Raw genomic sequence first — 24,834 nt, forward strand, 5'->3', positions numbered from 1 at the left:
AGCTTTGAGAATTTCCTTGTATATTATGCTCTCCCATCAGGGGGCCTTGGCTTTGTAGGACCAACCCTGCCAGGCAGGCTCAGAATCTTAAGGGGGCTGTGCTGCTCCAGTGGCTCTCTGACCGCATTCATCTTTCTGTTTTGGCTGCGTATAGACTACTTACATTAGGCCCATAAAACAGATAAGAACTTCTCCTTAGTGTATTGGTCGCTCAGGTGGGTGTCTGGGGTAGAGCGTCGGGGACAATACATGGGCTCTGGGATATGCAACCATTTTCCTTTTTCTCTCACTTAACTCCACACTTTTCCAAACACAAAAACACACACCTCACCTTCCATCACAATACACTTGCACATACCCACATACTGTGCCTTCTATGTCCACTGTTTGCTGTGTTTTATCTCTACCATGTTGATTGAGTACTTTTGTGTTTGGTTCCTTATATTAGATGTATTATTTAGCTAATTATGCTTTCTTCTAATGCTGTCTTATCTATTTAATACTAATTATGTTTTCTTCTAATGCTGTCTTATCTATTTAATACTAATTATGTTTTCTTCTAATGCTGTCTTATCTATTTAATACTAATTATGTTTTATTCTAATACTGTCTTATCTATTTAATACTAATTATACTTTCTTCTAATGCTGTCTTATCTATTTAATACTAATTATGTTTTATTCTAATACTGTCTTATCTACTTAATACTAATTATGCTTTCTTCTAATGCTGTCCCCTCTATTTAATACTAATGATGTTTTCTTCTAATGCTGTCTTATCTACTTAATACTAATTATACTTTATTCTAATGCTGTCTTATCTATTTAATACTAATTATACTTTATTCTAATGCTGTCTTATCTATTTAATACTAATTATGTTTTATTCTAATACTGTCTTATCTATTTAATACTAATGATACTTTATTCTAATGCTGTCTTATCTATTTAATACTAATTATGTTTTATTCTATTACTGTCTTATCTACTTAATACTAATTATGCTTTATTCTAATGCTGTCTTATCTACTTAATACTAATTATACTTTATTCTAATGCTGTCTTATCTATTTAATACTAATTATACTTTCTTCTAATGCTGACTTATCTATTTAATACTATTATACTTTCTTCTAATGCTGTCTTATCTACTTACTTCTAATTATACTTTATTCTAATGCTGTCTTATCTACTTAATACTAATTATACTTTCTTCTAATGCTGTCTTATCTACTTAATACTAATTATACTTTATTCTAATGCTGTCTTATCTATTTAATACTAATTATACTTTCTTCTAATGCTGACTTATCTATTTAATACTATTATACTTTCTTCTAATGCTGTCTTATCTACTTACTTCTAATTATACTTTCTTCTAATGCTGTCTTATCTACTTAATACTAATTATACTTTATTCTAATGCTGTCTTATCTACTTACTACTAATTATACTTTATTCTAATGCTGTCTTATCTATTTAATACTAATTAAGTCCAATTCTAATTATTTGTAACATTCCTTATCTTGAATGGGATGGTGTAGCTGTTTTGTATCAATTGTTGTATTTTATTGTTTTCCTACATATTTTTTTATTACAATCCCTACCATGGCTAGTATTGGGTGTTCCATTATTAGACTCCTCTATGGGAACTTTGTGATATTTAGAATAGCCATGGAGTAATCTTGGTGTCTCAGAACATTTGGTTATAAACAGTTTATTGATTACGAAAGCTACACGTTTCCCTTTTAATCTATTCTGCTTGAAGATTGGGTACAGAACTTTGCGCCGTTCTGCAATTTCCTTCAGGAACTGATCATTAATTCCTATTTTCGGGCCAGCAAGTCTTTTACTCAGGCTTTTAACAATTTATTTTATCTCTGAAGAATGCAAATTTGGCAGCGATTGGGTGCTCATATCTTTTTCCGAAACGTTGTACACGTTCGAGTTGGATTTTGTCGACACCATCACCTGGGCTCTGTAGCGCTGTAAAATAGAATTATTTGACCACACTTTCAGGATCTTCACCTTACTTATTGCTATCAAAGTAAAATAATCAGATTTTCTCATAGACCTAGTCTGTAGGTCAAGTAAGGCTTCTCTCTTGTTCTCCTTTTCAAGTTCATTAACGTTTGTTTCAATCTCATTGACTGTACCTTTTAGCTTGTTTGTTTGTTTCTTCCTTGTAACAGCTTATTCGTCACTCATCTAGAGGCTCGCCTTCAACTCCTTTATATCTTTACTGACTAATTCATGCCCAGATTATCATTGATCGATTTTAACAGATCTCCTTACCATTCCCGGTTGTGAAAAGCTTAAATCATCCGTGTCCGTCAAGGAGTCACGTTTTCTTTTGGGGATTGGCTCTCCATGTTTACCCTCTGTCATGTTTGGATGTTGATTGCTTTGGTAATGTTGGTTGATACATTTCTCTAGCCTTATCATTTGTTTTGTGTTGTTATTATTCCGTTTTTATCTGCACTGAGGTGTTCAGTCCACCTTACTTTGCCCATGTTAAGTTCTTAGTGATGTAGATGCCAAGGAACTTGAAGCTCTCGACCCGCTCCACAACAGCCCCGTCGATGTGGATGGGGGGCCTGCTCTTCCCTCTTTCTCCTATAGTCCACGATCAGCTCCTTGTGCCTACCACCGTTGTGTCGTCAGTAAACTTGATGATGGCTTTGGATTTGTGCTTGGCCACGGAGTTGTGGGTGAACAGGGAGTACAGAAGGGGACTAAGCACACACCACTGAGGGGCCCCCGTTTTGAGGGTCAGTGTGGCGGAGGTATTGTTGCCTACCCTCACCACCTGGGGCCGGCCTGTCAGAAGTCCAGCATCTAGCTGCAGAAGGAGGGGTTCAGTCCCAGGGTCCGTAGCTTGGTGATTAACTTGGAGGGGACTATGGTGTTGAACGCTGAGCTGTAGTCTATCAACAGCCTTCTCACATGGTTATTTCCTCTCTTGTCCAGGTGGGAGAGAGCAGTGTGAAGACCAATTGAAATTGTGTCATCTGTGGATCTGTTGAGGTGGTATGTGAATTGGAGTTGGTCTAGGGTGTCTGGGATGATAGTGTTGATGTGTGTCATGACCAGCCTTTCAAAGCACTTCATAATTACAGATGTGAGTGCCACAGGGACATAGTCATGTCAGAAGGTTCCCTTGGAACTATTGGGAACAGGGACAATAGTGGTCAGTTTGAAACATGTTGGGATTACAGAGTGGGACAAAGAGAGATTGTAAATGTCTGTGAAGACGCTTGACAGCTGGTCATGCTTTGAGAGACGCGCCCTGGTATTCAGTCATCTGATTGTTAACCTCTTTAAACGTTTTGCTCATATCGGCCACAGAGAGCGAGATCACACAGTCATCTGGAGATCACACAGTCATCTGGCGCAGGAGACGTGTTGGTAGAAGTGAGGTGGTGTAATTAGCTAAATTGTTGCTTACTCATTATCTGCAACCAAACGCATTTGAATGCTGCCAAAGACTCTCACACAACAGTCGATCAGCTATCCAGCTCAAATAGCCGACGTCACTATCAGCAGAGATGCTATTTAGTGTGAATGACGCAATGCTCACCTACTCATTTATTGGCCACATGGTGTTTGGGACAATTCCGGGCTGTCACACAGGCGTCACTGTGCGCTGAGCTGGTCAGTTAATAGATGTATCTATCCACCATAACAGTTGTTACCCTGGCCTTAGTGTGATGGCAACATGCTGTTAGTGACCACAGTGGCACACTGAGTCTGTCTGTTGACCAGCAGAGACCGCCTTTGTCATGGTGGTCACAGGGACAGAAAGGTGACCAGTGACTCTCTGGCCAGTTATCCACTCTAATAAATGTAGTATTTTAGGATCATTCTTATTTGTATGAGATGAGTGCATGTGTGTATGCTTGTTGTGTCTATGTGTTGATGTTTACATGTCTCTTCATCTTAGTGTGTGTGTATGCTTGTTGTGTCTGTGTGTTGATGTTTACATGTCTCTTCATCTTAGTGTGTGTGTATGCTTGTTGTGTCTGTGTGTTGATGTTTACATGTCTCTTCATCTTAGTGTGTGTGTATTTGTCTTGATATTCATCTGTGTGTGTGTGGGGGGGGGGGGGGGGGCGGGCGATCTCCTCTTTTAGCCCACCTTCCACTCTGGAGGGTGACCAGTGCCCCTGTCCCTCCCTAGCCAGTCATCCATTCCTCTGGAAGGTGACCAGTGCCCCTGTCCCTCCCTAGCCAGTCATCCATTCCTCTGGAAGATGACCTATACCCCTGTCCCTAGCCAGTCATACATTCCTCTGGAAGGCGACCTATACCCCTGTCCCTAGCCAGTCATCCATTCCTCTGGAAGATGACCTATACCCCTGTCCCTAGCCAGTCATCCATTCCTCTGGAAGATGACCTACATTTGAAATCGGAAGTTTACATACACCATAGCCAAATACATTTAAACTCAGTTTTTCACAATTCCTGACATTTAATCAGAGTAAAAATGCCCTGTCTTAGGTCAGTTAGGATCACCACTTTATTTTAAGAATGTGAAATGTCAGAATAATAGTAGAGATAATTATTTATTTCAGCTTGTATTTCTTTCATCACATTCCTACTGGGTTAGAAGTTTACATACACTCAATTAGCATTTGGTAGCATTGCCTTTAAATTGTTTAACTTGGGTCAAACGTTTCGGGTAGCCTTCCACAAGCTTCCCACAATAAGTTGGCTGAATTTTGGCCCATTCCTCCTAACAGAGCTGGTGTAACTGAGTCAGGTTTGTGGACCTCCTTGCTCGCACCCGCTTTTTCATTTCTGCCCACAAATGTTCTATAGGATTGAGGTCAGGGCTTTGTGATGGCCACTCAAATACCTTGACTTTGTTGTCCTTAAGCCATTTTGCCACAACTTTGGAAGTATGTTTGGCGTCATTGTCCATTTGGAAGACCCATTTGCGACCAAGCTTTAACTTCCAGACTGATGTCTTTAGATATTGCATCAATATATCCACATAATTGTCCTACCTCATGATTCCATCTATTTTGTGAAGTGCACCAGTCCCTCCTACATCAAAGCACCCCCACAACATGATGCTGCCACCCCCGTGCTTCACAATTGGGGTGGTGTTCTTCGGCTTGCAAGCCACCCCCTTTTTCCCCCAAACATAACGATTGTCATTATGGCCAAAGTTCTATTTTTGTTTCATCAGACCAGAGGACATTTCTCCAAAATCCAAAATGTACAATCTTTGTCCCCATGTGTAGTTACAAACTGTATTCTGTCTTTTTTTATGACGGTTTTGGAGCAGTGGTACCTTCAGGCGTTTGGAAATTGCTCCCAAGGATGTACCAGACTTGTGGAGGTCTACAATTTTTTTCTGAAGTCTTGGCTGATTTCTTTTGATTTTCCCATGATGTCAAGCAAAGAGGCACTGAGTTTGAAGGTAGGCCTTGAAATACATCCACAGGTACACCTCCAATTGACTCAAATGATTAGCCTAAAAGAAGCTTCTAAAGCGATGACATCATTTTATGGAATTTTCCAAGCTGTTTAAAGGCACAGTCAACTTAGTGTATGTAAACTTCTGACCCACTGGCATTGTGATACAGCGAATTATAAGTGAAATAATCTGTCTGTAAACAATTGTTGGGAAAATGACTTGTGTCATGCTCAAAATAGATGTCCTAACCGACTTGCCAAAACTATAGTTTGATAACAAGAAATTTGTGGAGTGGTTGAAAAACAAGTTATAATGACTCCAACGTAAGTGTATGTAAACTTCCGACTTCAACTGTATACCCCTGTCCCTAGCCATTCCTGTGTCCAGTGTCCTGCAGCCATCCAGTGGGCATCAAGCCTCCATTGTGCTCCCTGCTGCAGGATTGGGTCTCTACTCAACCCATCATTCAACAACAGACACTCTTATGACAGAGTCATTTTTTTCCTGTTTCTTACCAGGCCACTGATTCCACTATGTTGTAACTCTATTTGTCAAAATACAACTTATCAGTAAGAAAGACGGTGTTCTTGGCAAAAGTGACAGTTTGAATGAACGCTGTCTATTTTCAGTAAAGCCTAACAGTTTCATTTTCACCCTGCTCCATCAAGTGCACTCAATCACAGAATCAACGTTTCTCCATCTATGTGGAATATGATTTGCTTGCTCTCCACAGAACATCTCTATTTGAACTCAATAAGAATGATCAAATATGATTGGCTGAATCAGTTTGAGTGGGTGGATCTAAAGTGTCTTTATACTCGGGGCCAAGACATGATCTCGATCAGCCTTACAGATGAAACGTCTCCATTTCTCTCCCCGCTCTTCCTTCCTTCCCTCCTCTCCCTCTTTTTCATTACATCTTTCTGTCTCTCCACCCACACTCCCTCTCTCTCTTTCTCTCCCACTCCCTCTCTCATCCCTCCACCCACTCTCCCTCTCTCTGTCTTTCTCTCCCACTCCCTCTCTCATCTCTCCTCCCCTCTCCTCTCTCTGTCTTTCTCTCCCACTCCCTCTCAAATCTCTCCTCCCCTCTCTCTCTCTGTCTTTCTCTCCCACTCCCTCTCATCTCTCATCCCCTCTCCCTCTCTCTGTCTTTCTCTCCCACTCCCATCTCTCCTCCCCTCTCACTCTCTGTCTTTCTCTCCCACTCCCATCTCTCCTCCCCTCTCCCTCTCTCTCTTTCTCTCCCACTCCCTCTCTCATCTCTCATCCCCTCTCCCTCTCTCTGTCTTTCTCTCCCACTCCCATCTCTCCTCCCCTCTCACTCTCTGTCTTTCTCTCCCACTCCCATCTCTCCTCCCCTCTCCCTTTCTCTCTTTCTCTCCCACTCCCTCTCTCATCTCTCATCCCCTCTCCCTCTCTCTGTCTTTCTCTCCCACTCCCATCTCTCCTCCCCTCTCCCTCTCTCTGTCTTTCTCTCCCACTCCCATCTCTCCTCCCCTCTCCCTCTCTCTCTTTCTCTCCCACTCCCTCTCTCATCTCTCCTCCCCTCTCTCTCTCTGTCTTTCTCTCCCACTCCCTCTCTCATCTCTCCTCCCCTCTCCCTCTCTCTGTCTTTCTCTCCCACTCCCATCTCTCCTCCCCTCTCCCTCTCTCTCTTTCTCTCCCACCCCCTCTCTCATCTCTCCTCCCCTCTCCCTCTCTCTGTCTTTCTCTCCCACTCCCTCTATCATTTCTCCTCCCCTCTCCCTCTCTCTGTCTTTCTCTCCCACTCCCTCTCTCATCTCTCCTCCCCTCTCCCTCTCCCTCTCTGTCTTTCTCTCCCACTCCCTCTCTCATCTCTCCTCCCCTCTCCCTCTCTTCCATCAGATGTCCGTGCTGCCAGGGAGCAGATGCACATTGGAGGAGTGGCCTATCCCACGCTGCCCCTGCAGGACGTGCCAGCCCGCGCCCCCTCCTCTTTCGGCCAGCACTCGGCTGCCTGCTCCCCCACAGGCTCCTACGTTGGTTCCCTGCCCCCCCCAGGGCTTGTGCCCCCCCAGCCCCACAGCAGTTACTACAGCATGCCTGCCCCCCAGCACCCCTTCTACACCCGGGTGAGACGCCAGCACAACACAGCAGCAGACAGGCAGATGACTGCACCTGAACGTAGCTCAGTACACATTCATTTAGTAGACAGTAGAGTAGGGAAGGTTTGTTCAACGTACTTCAGAATACCAGTAAACCGGTGTGCCTGGCACTTACTACCATACCCTGTTTAAAGGCACTTAAATATATTGTCTTGCCCATTCATACCTTAGTAGAAAAATAATCACAGTGCAGTTGTACCTACCTCAGTTTACCTTCGCATACACACAGGACTTGGTTACTAAGTGATGGTTACTTACCTCTGTTTGTTAATGTGACTGCCCAGCTACCTCAGAGCACCGACCTCACAAGACAGTGCCGTTTACTCACTTAACCTCATTTTGAAATGTAACAGTGCTGACCTCAACTTGAAAAAATGATTCTTCACAGTTCTGGTGTTACTTAAAATTAGGAACCCCTTTCTAATATTGAGTCCCCCCTACAAACACACACACACACACACACCTTTTGCCCTCAGAGCAGCCTCAGTTTGTCAGGGCGTGGACTCTACAGGGTGTCGAAAGTGTTCCACAGGGATGCTGGCCCATGTTGACTCCAATGCTTCCCACAGTTGTGTCAAGTTGGCTGGATGTCCTTTGGGTGGTTGACCATTCTTGATACACATGGGAAACTGTTGAGCATGAAAAACCCAGCAGCGTTGCAGTTCTTGACACAAACTGGTGCGCCTGTCACCTACTACCATACCCTGTTCAATGGCACTTAAATATTTTGTCTTGCCCATTCACCCACTGAAGGGCACACATACACAATCCATGTCTCAATTGTCTCTAGGCTTAAAAATCCTTCTTTAACCTGTCTCTTCCCCTTCATCGTCACTGATTGAAGTGGATTTAACAAGAGACATCAATAAGGGATCATAGCTTTCACCTGGATTCACCTAGACAGTCTGTCATGGAAAGAGCAGGTGTTCTTAATGTTTTGTATAAGAATGGTCCCTCATACAATCCACATGTTTTAACCATTCTCCATCTTCATCCTTCCTCTCTCTCTGGTTTCCATATAGCCCTATTTTCCCAATCATGTGTATCACCTTCCCCGTCATCAATACAGCTCCCATCTTCACCCTGCCCCGACCCAATCACGCCCCTCCTTCAAAACAGGCTACCCCAGGGACCCCAATGGGCTTGTAAGTACAGAGCTGCCTGTCAGTAGTACACCTAGCACTAGTAGCTAGTCAGTAGATAGTAGTCATAGTAACAGTTTTTTTGTTGCCTTAGTGGTTAAGCGCCAATTACTTTTACAATTGTTTTGATTCTGATTCTGTTTGACAATAACACGTGTTCACCTTTCTACATTTTCTCAACACTTTTTTATTTTCCTCCCAAAAAAGTAAAAGGGTGTGTTTCTCTTTGTGTTCTTCATTGCGATGAATACGATCCGTTTAATGCAGTGGGTCAGCAGGTGGTCTCTGTCTTCAGGTCCGTTGTGTAAGCTTGTATGAAACGAACCCCTTTCACTCTTCAAGGAGTTTGTGTTTTTTACCCCCCTATACACCTCAATCTTATTTTGCTCCAGCTCTAGTTTAGGTTATTCCTATACCCAATGCCCCTTGACCCACCCCGTGCCTCATTCTGTGCCCATGTCAGGATGTAATTGCTGAGGATCCCAGAGAGGGCCTCCCCTCCCCCACTACCACTGACCCCCCTATGGTAACACGACAGGCTGGTGTGGAGCGTTGGCATTAGCTGAAGCATCTGTGTCCTTTCATCTTGACTGTTACGACTAGCCACACACAAACACACACAAACTCACTAAAAGGCTATGCACTCACACACATGGCTAACCTTGTCCATCAACCAGATACACTAACATGGTTTGGAAAGCTGACAGGGTATGTCAGTGACAATGTCATGTCTCATGTTGACTAGTTGCACCGTGGCTCCCATGTTTGTGGCCTGCTCTGGACCTAAGTGTAATAGCTCAGTCCTGTATGAATGTGAGTCTCATTGTCCAGGAGTGAACTAACCACCGTGCGAGTGCGCCCGCTCCCATTCTACATACGAAGCATGTTCATATAGGACTAGTTCACAGGAAGGTCCAAGTAAGTATAGATGAAGTGGCGGTGCAGAGTTTCCCCTAGGATTTCTTTCAGCAGCGGTGGCAGAGATAGCGGGGGGGGGATCTTCCATTTTTTTTTGCAGTGGCGGCCACGATTTAGCAGCACCGGTGCACCACTGCTAGATGCACATAGGGGAAACACTGATGATGTAATTACATGGTAATCAGTCATATGGGAGATACTGATGATGTAATTACAGGGTAATCAGTCATAGGGGAAACACTGATGATGTAATTACAGGGTAATCAGTCATATGGGAGATACTGATGATGTAATTACAGGGTAATCAGTCATAGGGGAAACACTGATGATGTAATTACAGGGTAATCAGTCATATGGGAGATACTGATGATGTAATTACAGGGTAATCAGTCATAGGGGAAACACTGATGATGTAATTACAGGGTAATCAGTCATATGGGAGATACTGATGATGTAATTACAGGGTAATCAGTCATAGGGGAGATACTGATGATGTAATTACATGGTAATCAGTCATAGGAGAGATACTGATGATGTAAGTAAAGGGTAATCAGTCATATGGGAGATACTGATGATGTAATTACAGGGTAATCAGTCATATGGGAGATACTGATGATGTAATTACAGGGTAATCAGTCAAATGGGAAACACTGATGACGTAATTACAGGGTATTCAGTCATAGGGGAGATACTGATGATGTAATTACATGGTAATCAGTCATAGGGGAAACACTGATGATGTAATTACAGGGTAATCAGTCATATGGGAGATACTGATGATGTAATTACAGGGTAATCAGTCATAGGGGAAACACTGATGTAATTACAGGGTAATCAGTCATATGGGAGATACTGATGATGTAATTACAGGGTAATCAGTCATAGGGGAGATACTGATGATGTAATTACATGGTAATCAGTCATAGGAGAGATACTGATGATGTAATTAAAGGGTAATCGGTCATATGGGAGATACTGATGATGTAATTACGGGGTAATCAGTCATAGGAGAGATACTGATGATGTAATTAAAGGGTAATCAGTCATATGGGAGATACTGATGATGTAATTACGGGGTAATCAGTCATAGGGGAGATACTGATGATGTAATTACATGGTAACCAGTCATAGGGGAAACACTGATGATGTAATTACAGGGTAATCAGTCATATGGGAGATACTGATGATGTAATTACAGGGTAATCAGTCATAGGGGAGATACTGATGATGTAATTACGGGGTAATCAGTCATAGGGGAGATACTGATGATGTAATTACATGTTAATCAGTCATAGGGGAAACACTGATGTAATTACATGTTAATCAGTCATAGGGGAAACACTGGTGATGTAATTACGGGGTAATCAGTCATAGGGGAAACACTGATAATGTAATTACATGGTAATCAGTCATAGGGGAAACACTGATAATGTAATTACATGGTAATCAGTCATAGGGGAAACACTGATAATGTAATTACATGGTAATCAGTCATAGGGGAAACAGTGATAATGTAATTACATGGTAATCAGTCATAGAGATACGGATGATGTAATTACGTGGTAATCAGTCATGGAGATACACATTATAAAAGGGCCAATAAAGGGCCAATATCTCAGCACTCTGTTTCCTCTCTTTTTCCTCATCCCTCTGCTCTGCCCATGCCCCACACTGCTGGAATTACAGCCTTATCGCACACAGGGGTCTCTTGTCACACACACACACACACTTGTGTGCCTATACAAACACACGTGTATACGTAATCACACTCGCACTGGCACAGTGTAACACACAGTCACACTTACAGTCTGGGTGGAGGACCAGTTTTTAAGGCTTCCTCAAAGTGGAAACTTCTGCTTTTCTGTGTGGGGGATATCTCTCTTTCTCTCCTTACGCTTCTCTCTCTCAACAAACATCACGCTCTGTGCTGCTCGTCCTCTCTGCAAAGATTATCTTCTTAAAGCGCTCTATAAAAAATATATTTCATTTCCTCCTGTAATAATTCTGAACTAAATGGCTTCTCAGTTTCAGTCTTTGCTAGATGGGATGCTGTAAAAGTGCCTTTGCCCGCTGTGTTTCAAGATAAATGTTTTATTGTCTAGTCTGACGTGAATGTGTCTACTGTTCTCTTGTGTTCTATGATGACTTCGGCATGTGGCCTAATGTCGTGTCTGTCTGTCTGTCTGTCTGTCTCTACCTCTATCAATCTCTACCTCTCTGCCTGTCTGCCTCTGGCTCTCTGCCTCTCTGTCTGTCTGCCTCTTGTCTCTCTGCCTTTCTGTCTCTATGCAACTGTCTCTCTGCCTCTGTCTCTCTGCCTCTCTTTCTCCCCCCGAAGCAGTTGTCTCAGCCTTTCAGACCCAAGCAGGTACACTCATCTCTTTGGACTTCACCATCTCTAACTTTTTCACCACATCACTACCTTTCTACCTCACTACCTTTCTACCTCACTACCTTTCTACCTCACTTCCTTTCTACCTCACTTCCTTTCTACCTCACTACCTTTCTACCTCACTTCCTTTCTACCTCACTACCTTTCTACCTCACTTCCTTTCTACCTCACTAACTTTCTACCTCACTTCCTTTCTACCTCACTACCATTATACCTCACTACCTTTCTACCTCACTAACTTTCTACCTCACTACCTTTCTACCTCACTACCTTTCTACCTCACTTCCTTTCTACCTCACTTCCTTTCTACCTCACTAACTTTCTACCTCACTGGCCTTTCTACCTCACTTCCTTTCTACCTCACTTCCTTTCTACCTCACTAACTTTCTACCTCACTACCATTATACCTCACTACCTTTCTACCTCACTTCCTTTCTACCTCACTTCCTTTCTACCTCACTACCATTATACCTCACTACCTTTCTACCGCACTAACTTTCTACCTCACTACCTTTCTACCTCACTACCTTTCTATCTCACCTCCTCCAACTTTTTATTTTTTATTTTTTTATTTTACCTTTATTTAACCAGGTAGGCAAGTTGAGAACAAGTTCTCATTTACAATTGCGACCTGGCCAAGATAAAGCAAAGCAGTTCGACAGATACAACAACACAGAGTTACACATGGAGTAAAACAAACATACAGTCAATAATAAAGTATAAACAAGTCTATATACAATGTGAGCAAATGAGGTGAGAAGGGAGGTAAAGGCAAAAAAAAGGCCTTGGTGGCAAGGTAAATACAATATAGCAAGTAAAACACTGGAATGGTAGTTTTGCAATGGAAGAATGTGCAAAGTAGAAATAAAAATAATGGGGTGCAAAGGAGCAAAATAAATTAAATACAGTTGGGAAAGAGGTAGTTGATAGGGCTAAATTATATGTGGGCTATGTACAGGTGCAGTAATCTGTGAGCTGCTCTGACAGTTGGTGCTTAAAGCTAGTGAGGGAGATAAGAGTTTCCAGTTTCAGAGATTTTTGTAGTTCGTTCCAGTCATTGGCAGCAGAGAACTGGAAAGAGAGGCGGCCAAAGAAAGAATTGGTTTTGGGGGTGACTAGAGAGATATACCTGCTGGAGCGTGTGCTACAGGTGGGAGATGCTATGGTGACCAGCGAGCTGAGATAAGGGGGGACTTTACCTAGCAGGGTCTTGTAGATGACATGGAGCCAGTGGGTTTGGCGACGAGTATGAAGCGAGGGCCAGCCAACGAGAGCGTACAGGTCGCAATGGTGGGTAGTGTATGGGGCTTTGGTGACAAAACGGATTGCACTGTGATAGACTGCATCCAGTTTGTTGAGTAGGGTATTGGAGGCTATTTTGTAAATTACATCGCCAAAGTCGAGGATTGGTAGGATGGTCAGTTTTACAAGGGTATGTTTGGCAGCATGAGTGAAGGATGCTTTGTTGCGAAATAGGAAGCCAATTCTAGATTTAACTTTGGATTGGAGATGTTTGATATGGGTCTGGAAGGAGAGTTTACAGTCTAACCAGACACCTAAGTATTTGTAGTTGTCCACGTATTCTAAGTCAGAGCCGTCCAGAGTAGTGATGTTGGACAGGCGGGTAGGTGCAGGTAGTGATCGGTTGAAGAGCATGCATTTAGTTTTACTTGTATTTAAGAGCAGTTGGAGGCCACGGAAGGAGAGTTGTATGGCATTGAAGCTTGCCTGGAGGGTTGTTAACACAGTGTCCAAAGAAGGGCCGGAAGTATACAGAATGGTGTCGTCTGCGTAGAGGTGGATCAGAGACTCACCAGCAGCAAGAGCGACCTCATTGATGTATACAGAGAAGAGAGTCGGTCCAAGAATTGAACCCTGTGGCACCCCCATAGAGACTAACTAACTAATATAACATGCCATGCTTTTCCCTCCACCTGTCATGCATTAGAAACATAGACAAGAACCTTCACCCACCTTCCATATAGCCCACCTCTACATATGATATATTTAAGCAATAAGGGCCGAGGGGGTGTGGTATATGGCCAATATACCATGTCTAAAGGCTGTTCTTTATGCTCGACGCAATGCGGAGTGCCTGGATACAGCCCTTTGCTGTGGTATATTGGCCATATACCACAAAGTCCAGAGATGCCTTTTTGCTATTATAAACTGGTTAACAATGTAATTAGAGCAGTACAAATACATGTTTTGTCATACCCGTGGTATACAGTTAGATTTATAACGTCAGTTAGCCAATCAGCATTCAGTGCTCTAACCACCAGTTTATCGATAATGTAGTTGAAAATAGTTCTAGTTGAATGTACAATAGTTCTAGAATGTCTCTTCTAGGTCATCCAACGCATGTATTATGAATTCTACTTCTAAATGAATTCAACAAAACCCACCAGAAAGAAAGTTTTACTTGCCAAATTTGCAAGACCCAATTAAGAAGCATGATTTAAAATGCCAGCCAGAAATACTTAAGAAACAGAAATCATTTGGGCTGTCATTATTGAGGAGCTCTACAGTCTACTGGATAATTGCTCTCTCCGGTACTTTTAACGGATGCTAATATGAATGCCTCTATATAACGCATCAGGGAAAGTCATGCAGATAGTGTGTTACCTGCTAAAGCCACACACACACACACACACACACACTGGCCTATTAGTGCAGCTGACACCGCAGTACGCTGCACTCTCCAGGACTGTCTGTGTACAGTAGCTAACCTCCCCAAATCAGCGTCACCCTCTGCCTCCTTTCACAGAGTGATGACAGTTACACCCCCCCCTGTTCTGCTAGGCTCTGTTAAGACGTGTACAGCTTATTTTCTCAAGCAAGCTCTCGCAGCAAAAGACCAAGCACAGACGTCTTCTAAGCCTCTGCGCCTTCCCGCCCAAGTCAACAAAGCTGTTGTTTTGTTGTTGCTCAGTCAGAGAGAGAGAGAGAAGGGTTGTTTTGTTTCTCTGTTAGTGGGTGGCATATTAGGTTAGCTGGGAGGTTAGAGAGCATTAGGGGGCGAGGGTATTGACCACTCTTCTAGCCTCAAGGAGGAGAGCAGTGGAAGAGACACACACACGGCTCGTCTGTGTACAGTGAATAATGCACTACCATCAACAGTGTCTTCAGATTAACATGCAGACGCCCAACAGAGACCATACTGCACAGCTGGTGCCGCTCGTTACCATGCTCTAGTATTGTTACCTCACAGGTGCTGGCACTGACAGAGTAATGCATTTGGTTTGGAGTGTTTTGTCTTTGTGCTATGCTGTGAAAAGGGGAATAGTGTTTCTGGTTGCAGTGAATAGCTACTCCAGTGTTAACCACCATTAATGTTAAGCTAGCTGTGGTTGTTGAAACGTTGTTCTGTGGTTGTTGAAGCGTTGTGCTAACAGTTTGCGCTAACCGTATGACTTTGCAGTGGTGGTGAGTGAGCCCTACAATGCTACAACGTCAATGGGTGATTCTGTGTGGACTTATGTGTGTGTGTGTGTGTGTGACAGGGTTCTGCCTCTGGGGTACCGGGAACCCCTGTGGTACTCCTCAGCTCTCTGAACACGGACGCAGTGTGTGAGCGCGTCAAACAGATCGCCGGCATGGACTCTAGCATGCTGGGCCAGTATACCTCCACTATCAAGAAGGTCAGGCCTATTACACACACCGTCACACACCATCACACACACATACATATTGCTCCTGTTTATACAACACCTTAGTCAATAAAGTTTATACAAAAGATTCTAAATTATATCCATTTGCACACAAGGTTTATTTTTGTCTATCAATATCTTGATCAACTTTATATAGCTCAACAAAACAGCTAATGTCTCTGTCTGCATTGATCAGCTTCTAGTCCATTTATAAATGATCTATAGACAGTATGTCATGAAAGCTTCTAGACCACAGTCAGTCTACCCAGCTAACAACGCTTCTTGTGTCTTCATGTGAAAAGTCCTCCTTGTTTGGTGAGGTACAGAACCGGAAGTATATAAATATATGTAATACAAGCTCGCCTTTTGAGAACAGGACTCCTGTTGAAAATGCATACGTTTCTTTAACCTCTCTTAGAGGGGTTTCTTGCCATCTGAAAGAGTTCCATATGCCTCTACTTTTTTTTATTGAACATATGGCCCTACTTCAATCAACTTATTCCTATTTTACTCAACTTATGCCTTTTTATGCCCTAATTTATACAGTATGGGGCTGTTTCCAGGACACAGATTAAGCCTAGCAGCATAGTCCTGGACTAAAAAGCTATCTTGATTGAGAATCTCCATTGAAAGTGCTTTCTACTCCAGGATTTGGCTTTATCTGTGTCCAAACCGGCCCTATGTGCCTGTATTTGGTTAGTAGTGAACTTGTCTCTGCCTCTCTCTGTGTTAGGCCAATGTGAATGGCCGGGTGCTGTCTCAGTGCAACCTGGAAGAGCTGAAGAATGAGATGAACATGAACTTTGGGGACTGGCAGCTCTTCAGAGGGATGGTAAGACAAAACCTCCACCTCCGCTCTTAAATACTTTACATCCTTATTTTATTGATTTAATGTGTACTTTAATATCAGCATCCTGATTTTCATTCACCGGAGTTGTGTTTTTGTGTGTTGTTTCTTTGTCTTCTTAAAATCGGGGCGTCTTGAGCCTTCTCTGGAGACATTGGAGGATTTTATAATCCGTATTAAGAGAAAGTCTGCAGTATGCTTTGCTCGCTCGAGGGGCTGGAATCAGGAACACATGTAGCTCGCGTTGATCAGATGTCCGTTTGAGCCTCCTTCCACTAACTAACGTTGTGTTGCCAGAACATGGCCGTCCAGCCTGAGATCTGGAGGAAGGTTATTGTCAGTGGGAGCTACAGTCAGCCAGTCTCCACGCAGTCCAGGGGTCTGATTCTGAAAACCAGTTGCGCGGCTTTACGAAAACTAGCATGTTCTCCTCCTCAAAGCACATCCCAAGCTCCTCCTCAAAGCACATCCCAAGCTCCTCCTCGAAGCACATCCCAAGCTCCTCCTCGAAGCACATCCCAAGCTCCTCCTCGAAGCACATCCCAAGCTCCTCCTCGAAGCACATCCCAAGCTCCTCCTCGAAGCACATCCCAAGCTCCTCCTCGAAGCACATCCCAAGCTTCTCCTCGAAGCACATCCCAAGCTTCTCCTCGAAGCACATCCCAAGCTCCTCCTCGAAGCACATCCCAAGCTCCTCCTCGAAGCACATCCCAAGCTCCTCCTCGAAGCACATCCCAAGCTCCTCCTTGAAGCACATACCAAGCCATCTGACGTGGACACCGGACCACTTACCCCTACAGGCCCTGTAGAGTTCAACCAAACTTCTGGCATCACCATCCGTGGTGCCTTCTGTATTGAACTAAAATACTAGTACTGACTTTGTGTTTGTAACCTATTAAGATGATGGTGATGTATTGGCTTCATACAGTATCTGATGGTTATCAGGTATATTATAGATGCAGTGTTGAGTCTATTTCTGTTGGTTGTATATTGGCTCTGTAGAGTTAGTTGTTGTATGTTGAGTTTCATAGCTAGTGGTGATACTGTATATTGGCTCTGTAGCTCGTGGTTATTTCCTATGTTGATTCTCTACCTTGTATTGTGGTGACAGGTTTACTCTAGAACTGGTAGTATATTTGCCTGTCTATGTCATCTCTCTTCTTCCCTCTGTCTCCCAGGTGATGGAACAGCGTAATGTGGAGGGCCAGGCCCTGCAGGACGAGTCACGTGCAGCCAGCGAGCAGGGCAGCAGCGTGGCCAACATGGAGACGGCCAGGCACCAGGGCCAGGGAGCTCCCCATGAGGTGGGCGACTACATCTTGAACCTCAGCTTCGAGGAGCTCAGTAACATGGGCCTGAGCCTGGAGGAACCCACCCAGACACACAGAGAGACTACACAGCACTGGCCCATGGTGAGGAGTTCAGCACACACACACACTCAGCGGTGGGGAGTTGAACATACACACACACACACAACACACTGAAACACACGTCCATATGCACACACAGTACACATACATAGACTTTGGCACTGTTTTTTGCTCATAACACAGATAAACACATTCACAGACACTTACCAAGCCACCCAAACACCCTTAAAGCACACATCTAAGCAGTCACACATCTACATTTACTCAAGCAGTCATTGGTTGAGGAAGTTGAGGTGGCGGGGGGGGGGGGGGGACACCACCACCAAAAGGCAGGGTCTTAGAAAATATGTTATTTTTGCTCTCTCTGCTCTCCAATAAAGCATTGTAAGTTCAACGGCAGCGCCGTAACCACAAACTTCATGAGTTTGTGCTTTTTCTCACCCTTTCGCCCATACCAGTAACGTCCATGACGCGCTCGTTCCCCCCTCAACCATAACAAAACACTTTATACCCTCTGTTCCCCTTTCCTTCTCCCCTCCCCCAGACGGCCACCCACCATACCCCGAGTATATCCAGCCTCAACTTCCAGGAGTCATCCAACGACATCTGCAAGCTTACGGACAAGCAGCAGGCAGAGTACCACGATGCCTACCGTGAGTACATCGCCCAGATGACCCAGCTAGACGTGGCCGGAGGCGGGGGAGAGAAGTCTGTCCAGCCCCACCTGGGCCAGTTCCTCCAATACCGAGATGCCAGAAACCCAGAGGAGAATGCCAAAGACGGGTCCGAGAAGGATGGCCGTAAGCCCTCTTTCCCTACCAAGAGAGGTGCTAAAGCCACGGACGTGGTTGACACTGATGTGCCCCTGGACCCCATCAGCGAAGAGGATGAGAAGCTTGACGCCTCTAAAGCAGGCAGTTCCAAGGTAAAGGGACCAGGGCCTCGCTACCACAAAGTTCCCAGCAACGAGGAGGAGGGGTCCGGGCCGGAGGAATCAGAAAACACCCCTCTGCTCAACAACGGGGGTGCCCAAGCGCCCAGCAACATCGCCCTAAACAAGAAGGACTCGTCCGACTCGGGTGTGAGGTCTGGCGAGAGCTCCTCGGACCACTCCCTGGAGGAAGTGTTAGTGGAAGCAGAAGAGGAGGGGGTTAATAAATTGGAACTGGAGGGTCTGGTCAAGAAGAGGGGCCTGCTGCCCAGCAGTCTGAGCGGCCTTCAGGATTCCACTATCACCCGCATGTCCATCTGCTCTGAGGCCCCGTCCGAGGGCAGCCCAATGGCCTCCAGTCCCGACGAAACCTGGTTCCGCTCCAGCTCCTCCGTGAGCAACCTCAACCGCACCCCCAGCACCACCACGCTCAACAACAACAGAAACAGCAGCAACAACGCTGCCACCACCAACACTAGCCAAGACAACCAAGACACAGAGAGCTCCACCCCAGTCCTCATCACCCCAGGCTCCAGCACCGGCTCTACCTCCACCACGAGGCCCGTCCACATCCAGAACCTGTGTGGGATCATCCATAAGAGGCCGCTGGGCACCGGCGAGACCCTCAAAGGCTGCACAGGGGCCCCTGACGCTATTGTCTTGGAGGACGAGAGAGAGAGTGTCCTGTGAGAGGGGCCCGGGCCTTTTTGGAGGAGGTACCATAGATGTTTGATGTTGTGATGTGCTACAAAAATAAATGCCTTTTACCAATCCTGTGTTACATTGATATGGATGGCAATCAAAACAGGCCTATTAATCTGTGACTTCGTTTGAAAAATATTTGAGAGAAGAAGTTGATATGCGGGTCAGTAAACATCAATTCACATGAAGAGAATCACCTTTTTTTCCAACCTTAGAAATATTAAATCATTTGGGTTGAAGAAATTCAATGTCCTGAATAGATTTTGTGAATTCATTTGAAAGTTAATGACGATGACAGACTAAAATGGACTATACGTCAAATTGAAATGGCCCTCTAATTCAATTAAGTGTGCTGTCATGTTCACTTTAGCTGTTACTAAATAATGGTAGTAAATTGTTAAATAATGGTAGTGAATTGTTAAATAATGGTAGTGAATTGTTGGATAATGGTGGTGAATTATGGAGTTGTGTGTATGAATGTTGTGTTGTGGTGGTGACATTACAGTACAGTGGTGTGTGTTGGTGCAATGTGTTCTGTACTTTGTGATTGGTTACTGAAATCTGAGTTGGCTTTATGTGCTTGAAAACAAAATAAGTTTTCCTCATTTCTAGTTATCAAGTACCTGTTAATTTATGTAGCGTGGCTGTCGATTGGCGTTCTGACTGAAAGGTCTATTTCCCCAAGAATATACTGATATTTTGTGCTATAATTTAAAAAATATTTGAACTCTTTAGTGTGAACAGTGATGTGGTAAACCTGAGTTTCCCATGCACTACGGATGTCCATCCGAGGTTCTGAACCTTTTGAGTGCATTGTGAAGCCATGTATTTGTGAAATAATAAACATATTCTCTGAAGCTTTGCCTGAAACATGTTTTACTTCCTGCATAAAGTATAACAATTCAAAACATGCTTCCGTCCCTTGAACTATACTTTTCCTATGAGCTCAAAAGTTGACCCCTTTATTCATTTCATAATTAAATTAATATCCCTTGCTCCCATACACACTGAACAAATATATAAATGCAGCAACATGTAAAGTGTTGGTCCGATGTTTCATGAGCTCAAATAAAAGATCCCAGAAATGTACCATACTGACAAAAAGCTTATTTCTCTAAAATGTTGTGCACAAATTTGTTTACATCCCTGTTATCATTTCTACTTTGCCAAGATAATCCATCCACCTGACAACTGCATATAAAGATGATTTAAAAAAAACATAAGTACACAGGTGCACCTTGTGTTGGAGACAAAAGGCCACTCTAAAATGTGTAGTTTTGTCACACAACAATGCCACAGATGTACATCCACCCAGCCTCACAAGCGCAGGCCACATGTATGGCGTTTTGTGGGCGAGTGGTTTGCTGATGTCAATGTTGTGAACAGAATGCCCAATGGTGGCGGTGGGGGTTATGGTATGGGCCAACGAACACAATTACATTTTATCGATGGCAATTTCAATGCACAGATACCGTGATGAGATCCTGAGGTCCGTTGTCGTACCATTCATTCGCCGCTATCACTTCATGTTTCAGCAGGATAATGCACGACCCCATGATGCAAGGATCAGTACACAATTCCTGGAAGCTGAAAATGTCCCAGTTCTTCCATGGCCTGCAAACTCAGACATGCCAACCATTGACCATGTTTGGGATGCTCTGGATTGAAGTGTACAAAAACGTGTTAAGAGTTCCTGGCAACTTCAGAGCCATCATTCCACAGATCACAATCAGACTGATCAACTATATGTGAAGGAAATGTGAGGAAAAGGGTCACACCAGATACTGACTGGTTTTCTGATCCATGGCCCTACCTTTTTTTTTTAGGGTATCTGAACTTCTGCATTCCCAGTCATGTGACATCCATAGATTAGGGCCTATTGAATTTATTTCAATTGACCTATTTCTTTATAGAAACTTTATTTGAAATTGTTCCATGTTGAGTCTATATGTTTGGTCAGTACAGAATGGGTTAAGACGCAATTGCATTAGCTGGTGTCAGCGCGGTACTTTTTTCACCAGTAGGTGGCGGACTGCCCATAACTCATTAGCCATGGTCACTAAACCGTGGGCATGAACTTTCACTTGTGAGGAAAAGATGATTTGAAGGCCAAGTTAGTTGATATGTCACAATATACATATGCAATGTCATTATATTTTAACCTATTATATGTCCTTTGTATGTTGGGCACACGTATAGGCTCAATTACAAGTGTACTGTTAATTAAGGAACTTGAGCTTGCCAATGAGACTTATGGGAAAATTGTGAACCTGAGTTTTCTACCTGTACAAATGGAAGTGCTTCACATACAATAGTTTAGGCTTGCATGGTAAACTGTTAATCCAATCCATTTGGAGGGAGATTGGTTTTAGGTGCGCATGGTCCAGTGTTCAGTTGTACAGTGTACACTTCACTGTCAGACAAACTGTCGTTGCCTAATATTTTCACATCGTAAAAACAGACAACACCCGGGAGATCTATGAAATGGCTCTGCGTTTTTCTACAAAATAGTCTATTCAACACTGGCAGGCCATTTAAAATGACATTGTTTTGTTTTGTTAAGTGTTTAGAGGTTAGCAGTTTCCCGAGGAGCAGATTTATTCTCAGGTGAGATAATCGCGTAAATGGCCCAATGTCCTATACACCCTGGGAATATGCCCCTGCAGTGCGTGTTTGAGGTAGAATTAGGTCTCAATTCCTGAACACCTTCAAGATGAGAAAGGTCAACTAGAGTCCTGCTGTGTGTGGCCTGTAAAAGACTCACGTAGTCAATAAGAATTGTATAGTTTGTCCATTGCGCCCCAAAGAAATGACTGAAGAATCTCATAATTCCGTTGACAACTGTTATAAAATATTGACATTACCACTGAATGGGCCGGTTAACGCGCTGGAAATGAAACTCGTGACAACCTGGCATTGCAGAACCATTTTCAGCCAGACAAGTGTCAGTCTACCTTTTGCAAATTTCAGCATATCTCGTGGTCTGTCATCTAGGCTACAAGCTTCCATACAGCAGGAAAACATGCTCAAATAATGCATTTGGTTTATTTTTTGTATAAAAAAGGTACAATTTACATTATTACTTTTATAAAAAGTTTCAGCATAAGTACAGCATTACACTTTTGCAGAAATGTGCAATTCCTTTAACTATACAAGATAAACCTCCGAGCGAGTTCACAAGGTTTCACTTGTTCATTTCATTTTTTACAATGTCCAGTCCTTCATGTGCCAAGAAGAGTAACAATTCTGACAAGACAGACTACATTTTAAACAGTAACTAACCAATGTGTCTTCTATTCACGAGCCAACTCCGCAAAAAAAACAAACAAAAAAAAAAAAGACTTCAAGGGGGATAAAGTGAAATCCTTGTGACAATCTCATTTGTTTTTCTCCCAGTTTCGGGAATATAGCGCACCTTCCATTTCAAGAAAGCACAAAAAAAAGTATTAAATTAAATATGAGTGTCCGAACTGAAAACACATCACATAGATTGTCCTTTAAGCAAAGTCTTTTGATTCAATTAAAGAAATTCCAGAACCTGAGGACAAAAATAGAGGGGGAAAAAGCCCGGTTCCGAGGTCCTGTGTGTGTTGTGTCTTAACCAAACGCCTGCAAAAGATTGAGAAAGAAAGGCATGTTTAGAAAATGCAAACAGGGCAGAGATCCGGACAGACTGGCGCCAGGGAGGAAGCCGTAGTATTAAGATTTAACCAAACACTCAAATACTGAGCAAACCCTGGGCTCCAGATGTAGCCTACACACACAGTACAGACAGACACTAGAGCAGCATAAGGCACTTTCGCACACAACTTCAGCCTACAATCTGGGAGAGAATCAGATCGTAATTGCAGTTCAACTGGCGCCTAGCCTCCGATTGCACCAATTATGTGCAGACATCTAGTAGTAATCTGAACCATTTATTTTATATTACAGATGCTCTGCATTATAGACAGCGTCACCGCAGCTGTGCTATTACGACGTTATAACAAATAATTGCCTATTCATTTTTTTAAACAGTATGCAATGCATGTAGTTTATATATAGTGAACCATTAACAATGAGCGTGATTATACTGTCAGAAATACACACTGGCGTTCATTTTCTTTCTATTCTGCCACAACAGGCTGTAGTAGGCTAATAGACAAGCAAATCCCAGACATAATATTGTAGACAGGTGGTAAAAGCATTATTTACCGCTTTAACGATGAAGAGTCCTGCTGTCATCCGTTATCAGGTCTGATGGGAACTCCGGAGACTGAAAAACAAACCTTCATTAGCACTGCCGCAGTCAAATAGGCCTACGTGGAATTATTAATGAGCGCACACATTAAAAGTCCTACCCTCTCAATCTTGATAATGGAAAACATGCCTTTTGTAACCAAATGGTGTAATTTGACAATATACCATAATTACGCATAGAAAACGCACTCAAATACGTTCACACCATTAGTAAAATCGACCCAACCAAATGTAGCCTACGTCTTTGTTTATATTCTTTGGATATTTCAGACAATAGTAGGCCGCCCATCCTTACCTGTAATGACAAGATGCTGATGTCTGTATTGAGAGTTGTTAGGGGAGTCCTGGGTGTAGCTTGCCCTGGTCGCGGGTGATGGTGGCTCGTTATTGCGACATTGGAGTCAAGTGCGATCTGCAGGTCCAGAATATAGTCGATGACATGCTGCAGGATTTCCATCTTGCTTACGTTCTTGTTCTGAGGGATACTGGGCACCAGCTCCTTCAGCTTGGAGTAGCAGTCGTTCATGTTGTAAAGCAGGCTTAAAGGATCATCCACGGGAGTCTTGCTCCGAGAGATTCCCAGACTGTGTTCAGACAGATTTGAGCTGTTTTTCCGGAAAGACCTTACTGGGCTTATCGCTTTCATAGTGACACTTCGTGTGAGACGTTCAGTTCGTTCGTTGAGATATTTGTTATATTATTCTTTCTATTCCTTCACAGACGGTCGGTGAGCAAACGGACTGGTTTAACAAGCTGTCATTGTGGTTTATATAGCAAGCAGGCTGGGTTTGCTACGCAGGGGTTTTATTGGTGCTGATTGGATGGATTAGCTACGTCAATCACTCCCCTCGTGCCCAACCATTGCTTGAGCATGCTTCACAGTCAGGTCCCTCCTTTTTCCCGTCTTCTCAGCCAGTGAAAACGCATGTTGATGGTGGCACTGTGAGAGCGCTCTTCAGCTCCGGTGGGCAATTTGGAAAATTGAGCCCTTACCTGTTTCTGATCAAGAAAATTAATGATTTGTAATTTGGAACCAGGAGCTTGTCAAGCTGGAGCGTACATTTCTCTGATGGTTTTAATGTTGTTTTAA

The 24,834-nt window shown here is 43.5% G+C and overlaps 2 protein-coding genes across 12 annotated transcripts in view; one reads left to right on the forward strand and one right to left on the reverse strand.

Annotated features, from left to right (window-relative positions):
• The window catches only part of LOC110498117 (kinase D-interacting substrate of 220 kDa B), a 101,643-nt gene extending 81,281 nt beyond the window's left edge, over positions 1-20,362 (forward strand). For 4 of the 11 annotated variants that reach the window (XM_036955086.1, XM_036955083.1, XM_036955087.1 and 1 more), the window contains 8 exons: positions 7,294-7,520; positions 8,576-8,698; positions 9,159-9,221; positions 11,952-11,981; positions 15,509-15,646; positions 16,389-16,487; positions 17,681-17,914; positions 18,417-20,362. In XM_036955086.1, the coding sequence (XP_036810981.1) occupies positions 7,294-7,520; positions 8,576-8,698; positions 9,159-9,221; positions 11,952-11,981; positions 15,509-15,646; positions 16,389-16,487; positions 17,681-17,914; positions 18,417-19,493 (1,991 nt within the window). In that variant the 3' untranslated portion in view covers positions 19,494-20,362. The remainder of the gene's footprint in view (positions 1-7,293; positions 7,521-8,575; positions 8,699-9,158; positions 9,222-11,951; positions 11,982-15,508; positions 15,647-16,388; positions 16,488-17,680; positions 17,915-18,416) is intronic. The other 7 variants (XM_036955088.1, XM_036955089.1, XM_036955090.1 and 4 more) reach the window with 7 other exon arrangements.
• Positions 20,363-22,531: 2,169 nt separating this feature from the next.
• On the reverse strand, positions 22,532-24,464 carry id2 (Id2 protein). Its single transcript, NM_001124723.1, is given in 3 exon segments — positions 22,532-23,114; positions 23,700-23,760; positions 24,040-24,464. Coding segments are annotated over 2 exon segments (408 nt in total). The 5' UTR covers positions 24,391-24,464; the 3' UTR covers positions 22,532-23,114; positions 23,700-23,703.
• Positions 24,465-24,834: the final 370 nt, after the last annotated feature.

This window comes from Oncorhynchus mykiss, chromosome 19 (genome assembly GCF_013265735.2).
Source record: "Oncorhynchus mykiss isolate Arlee chromosome 19, USDA_OmykA_1.1, whole genome shotgun sequence".
Classification (NCBI taxonomy): domain Eukaryota; kingdom Metazoa; phylum Chordata; class Actinopteri; order Salmoniformes; family Salmonidae; genus Oncorhynchus; species Oncorhynchus mykiss.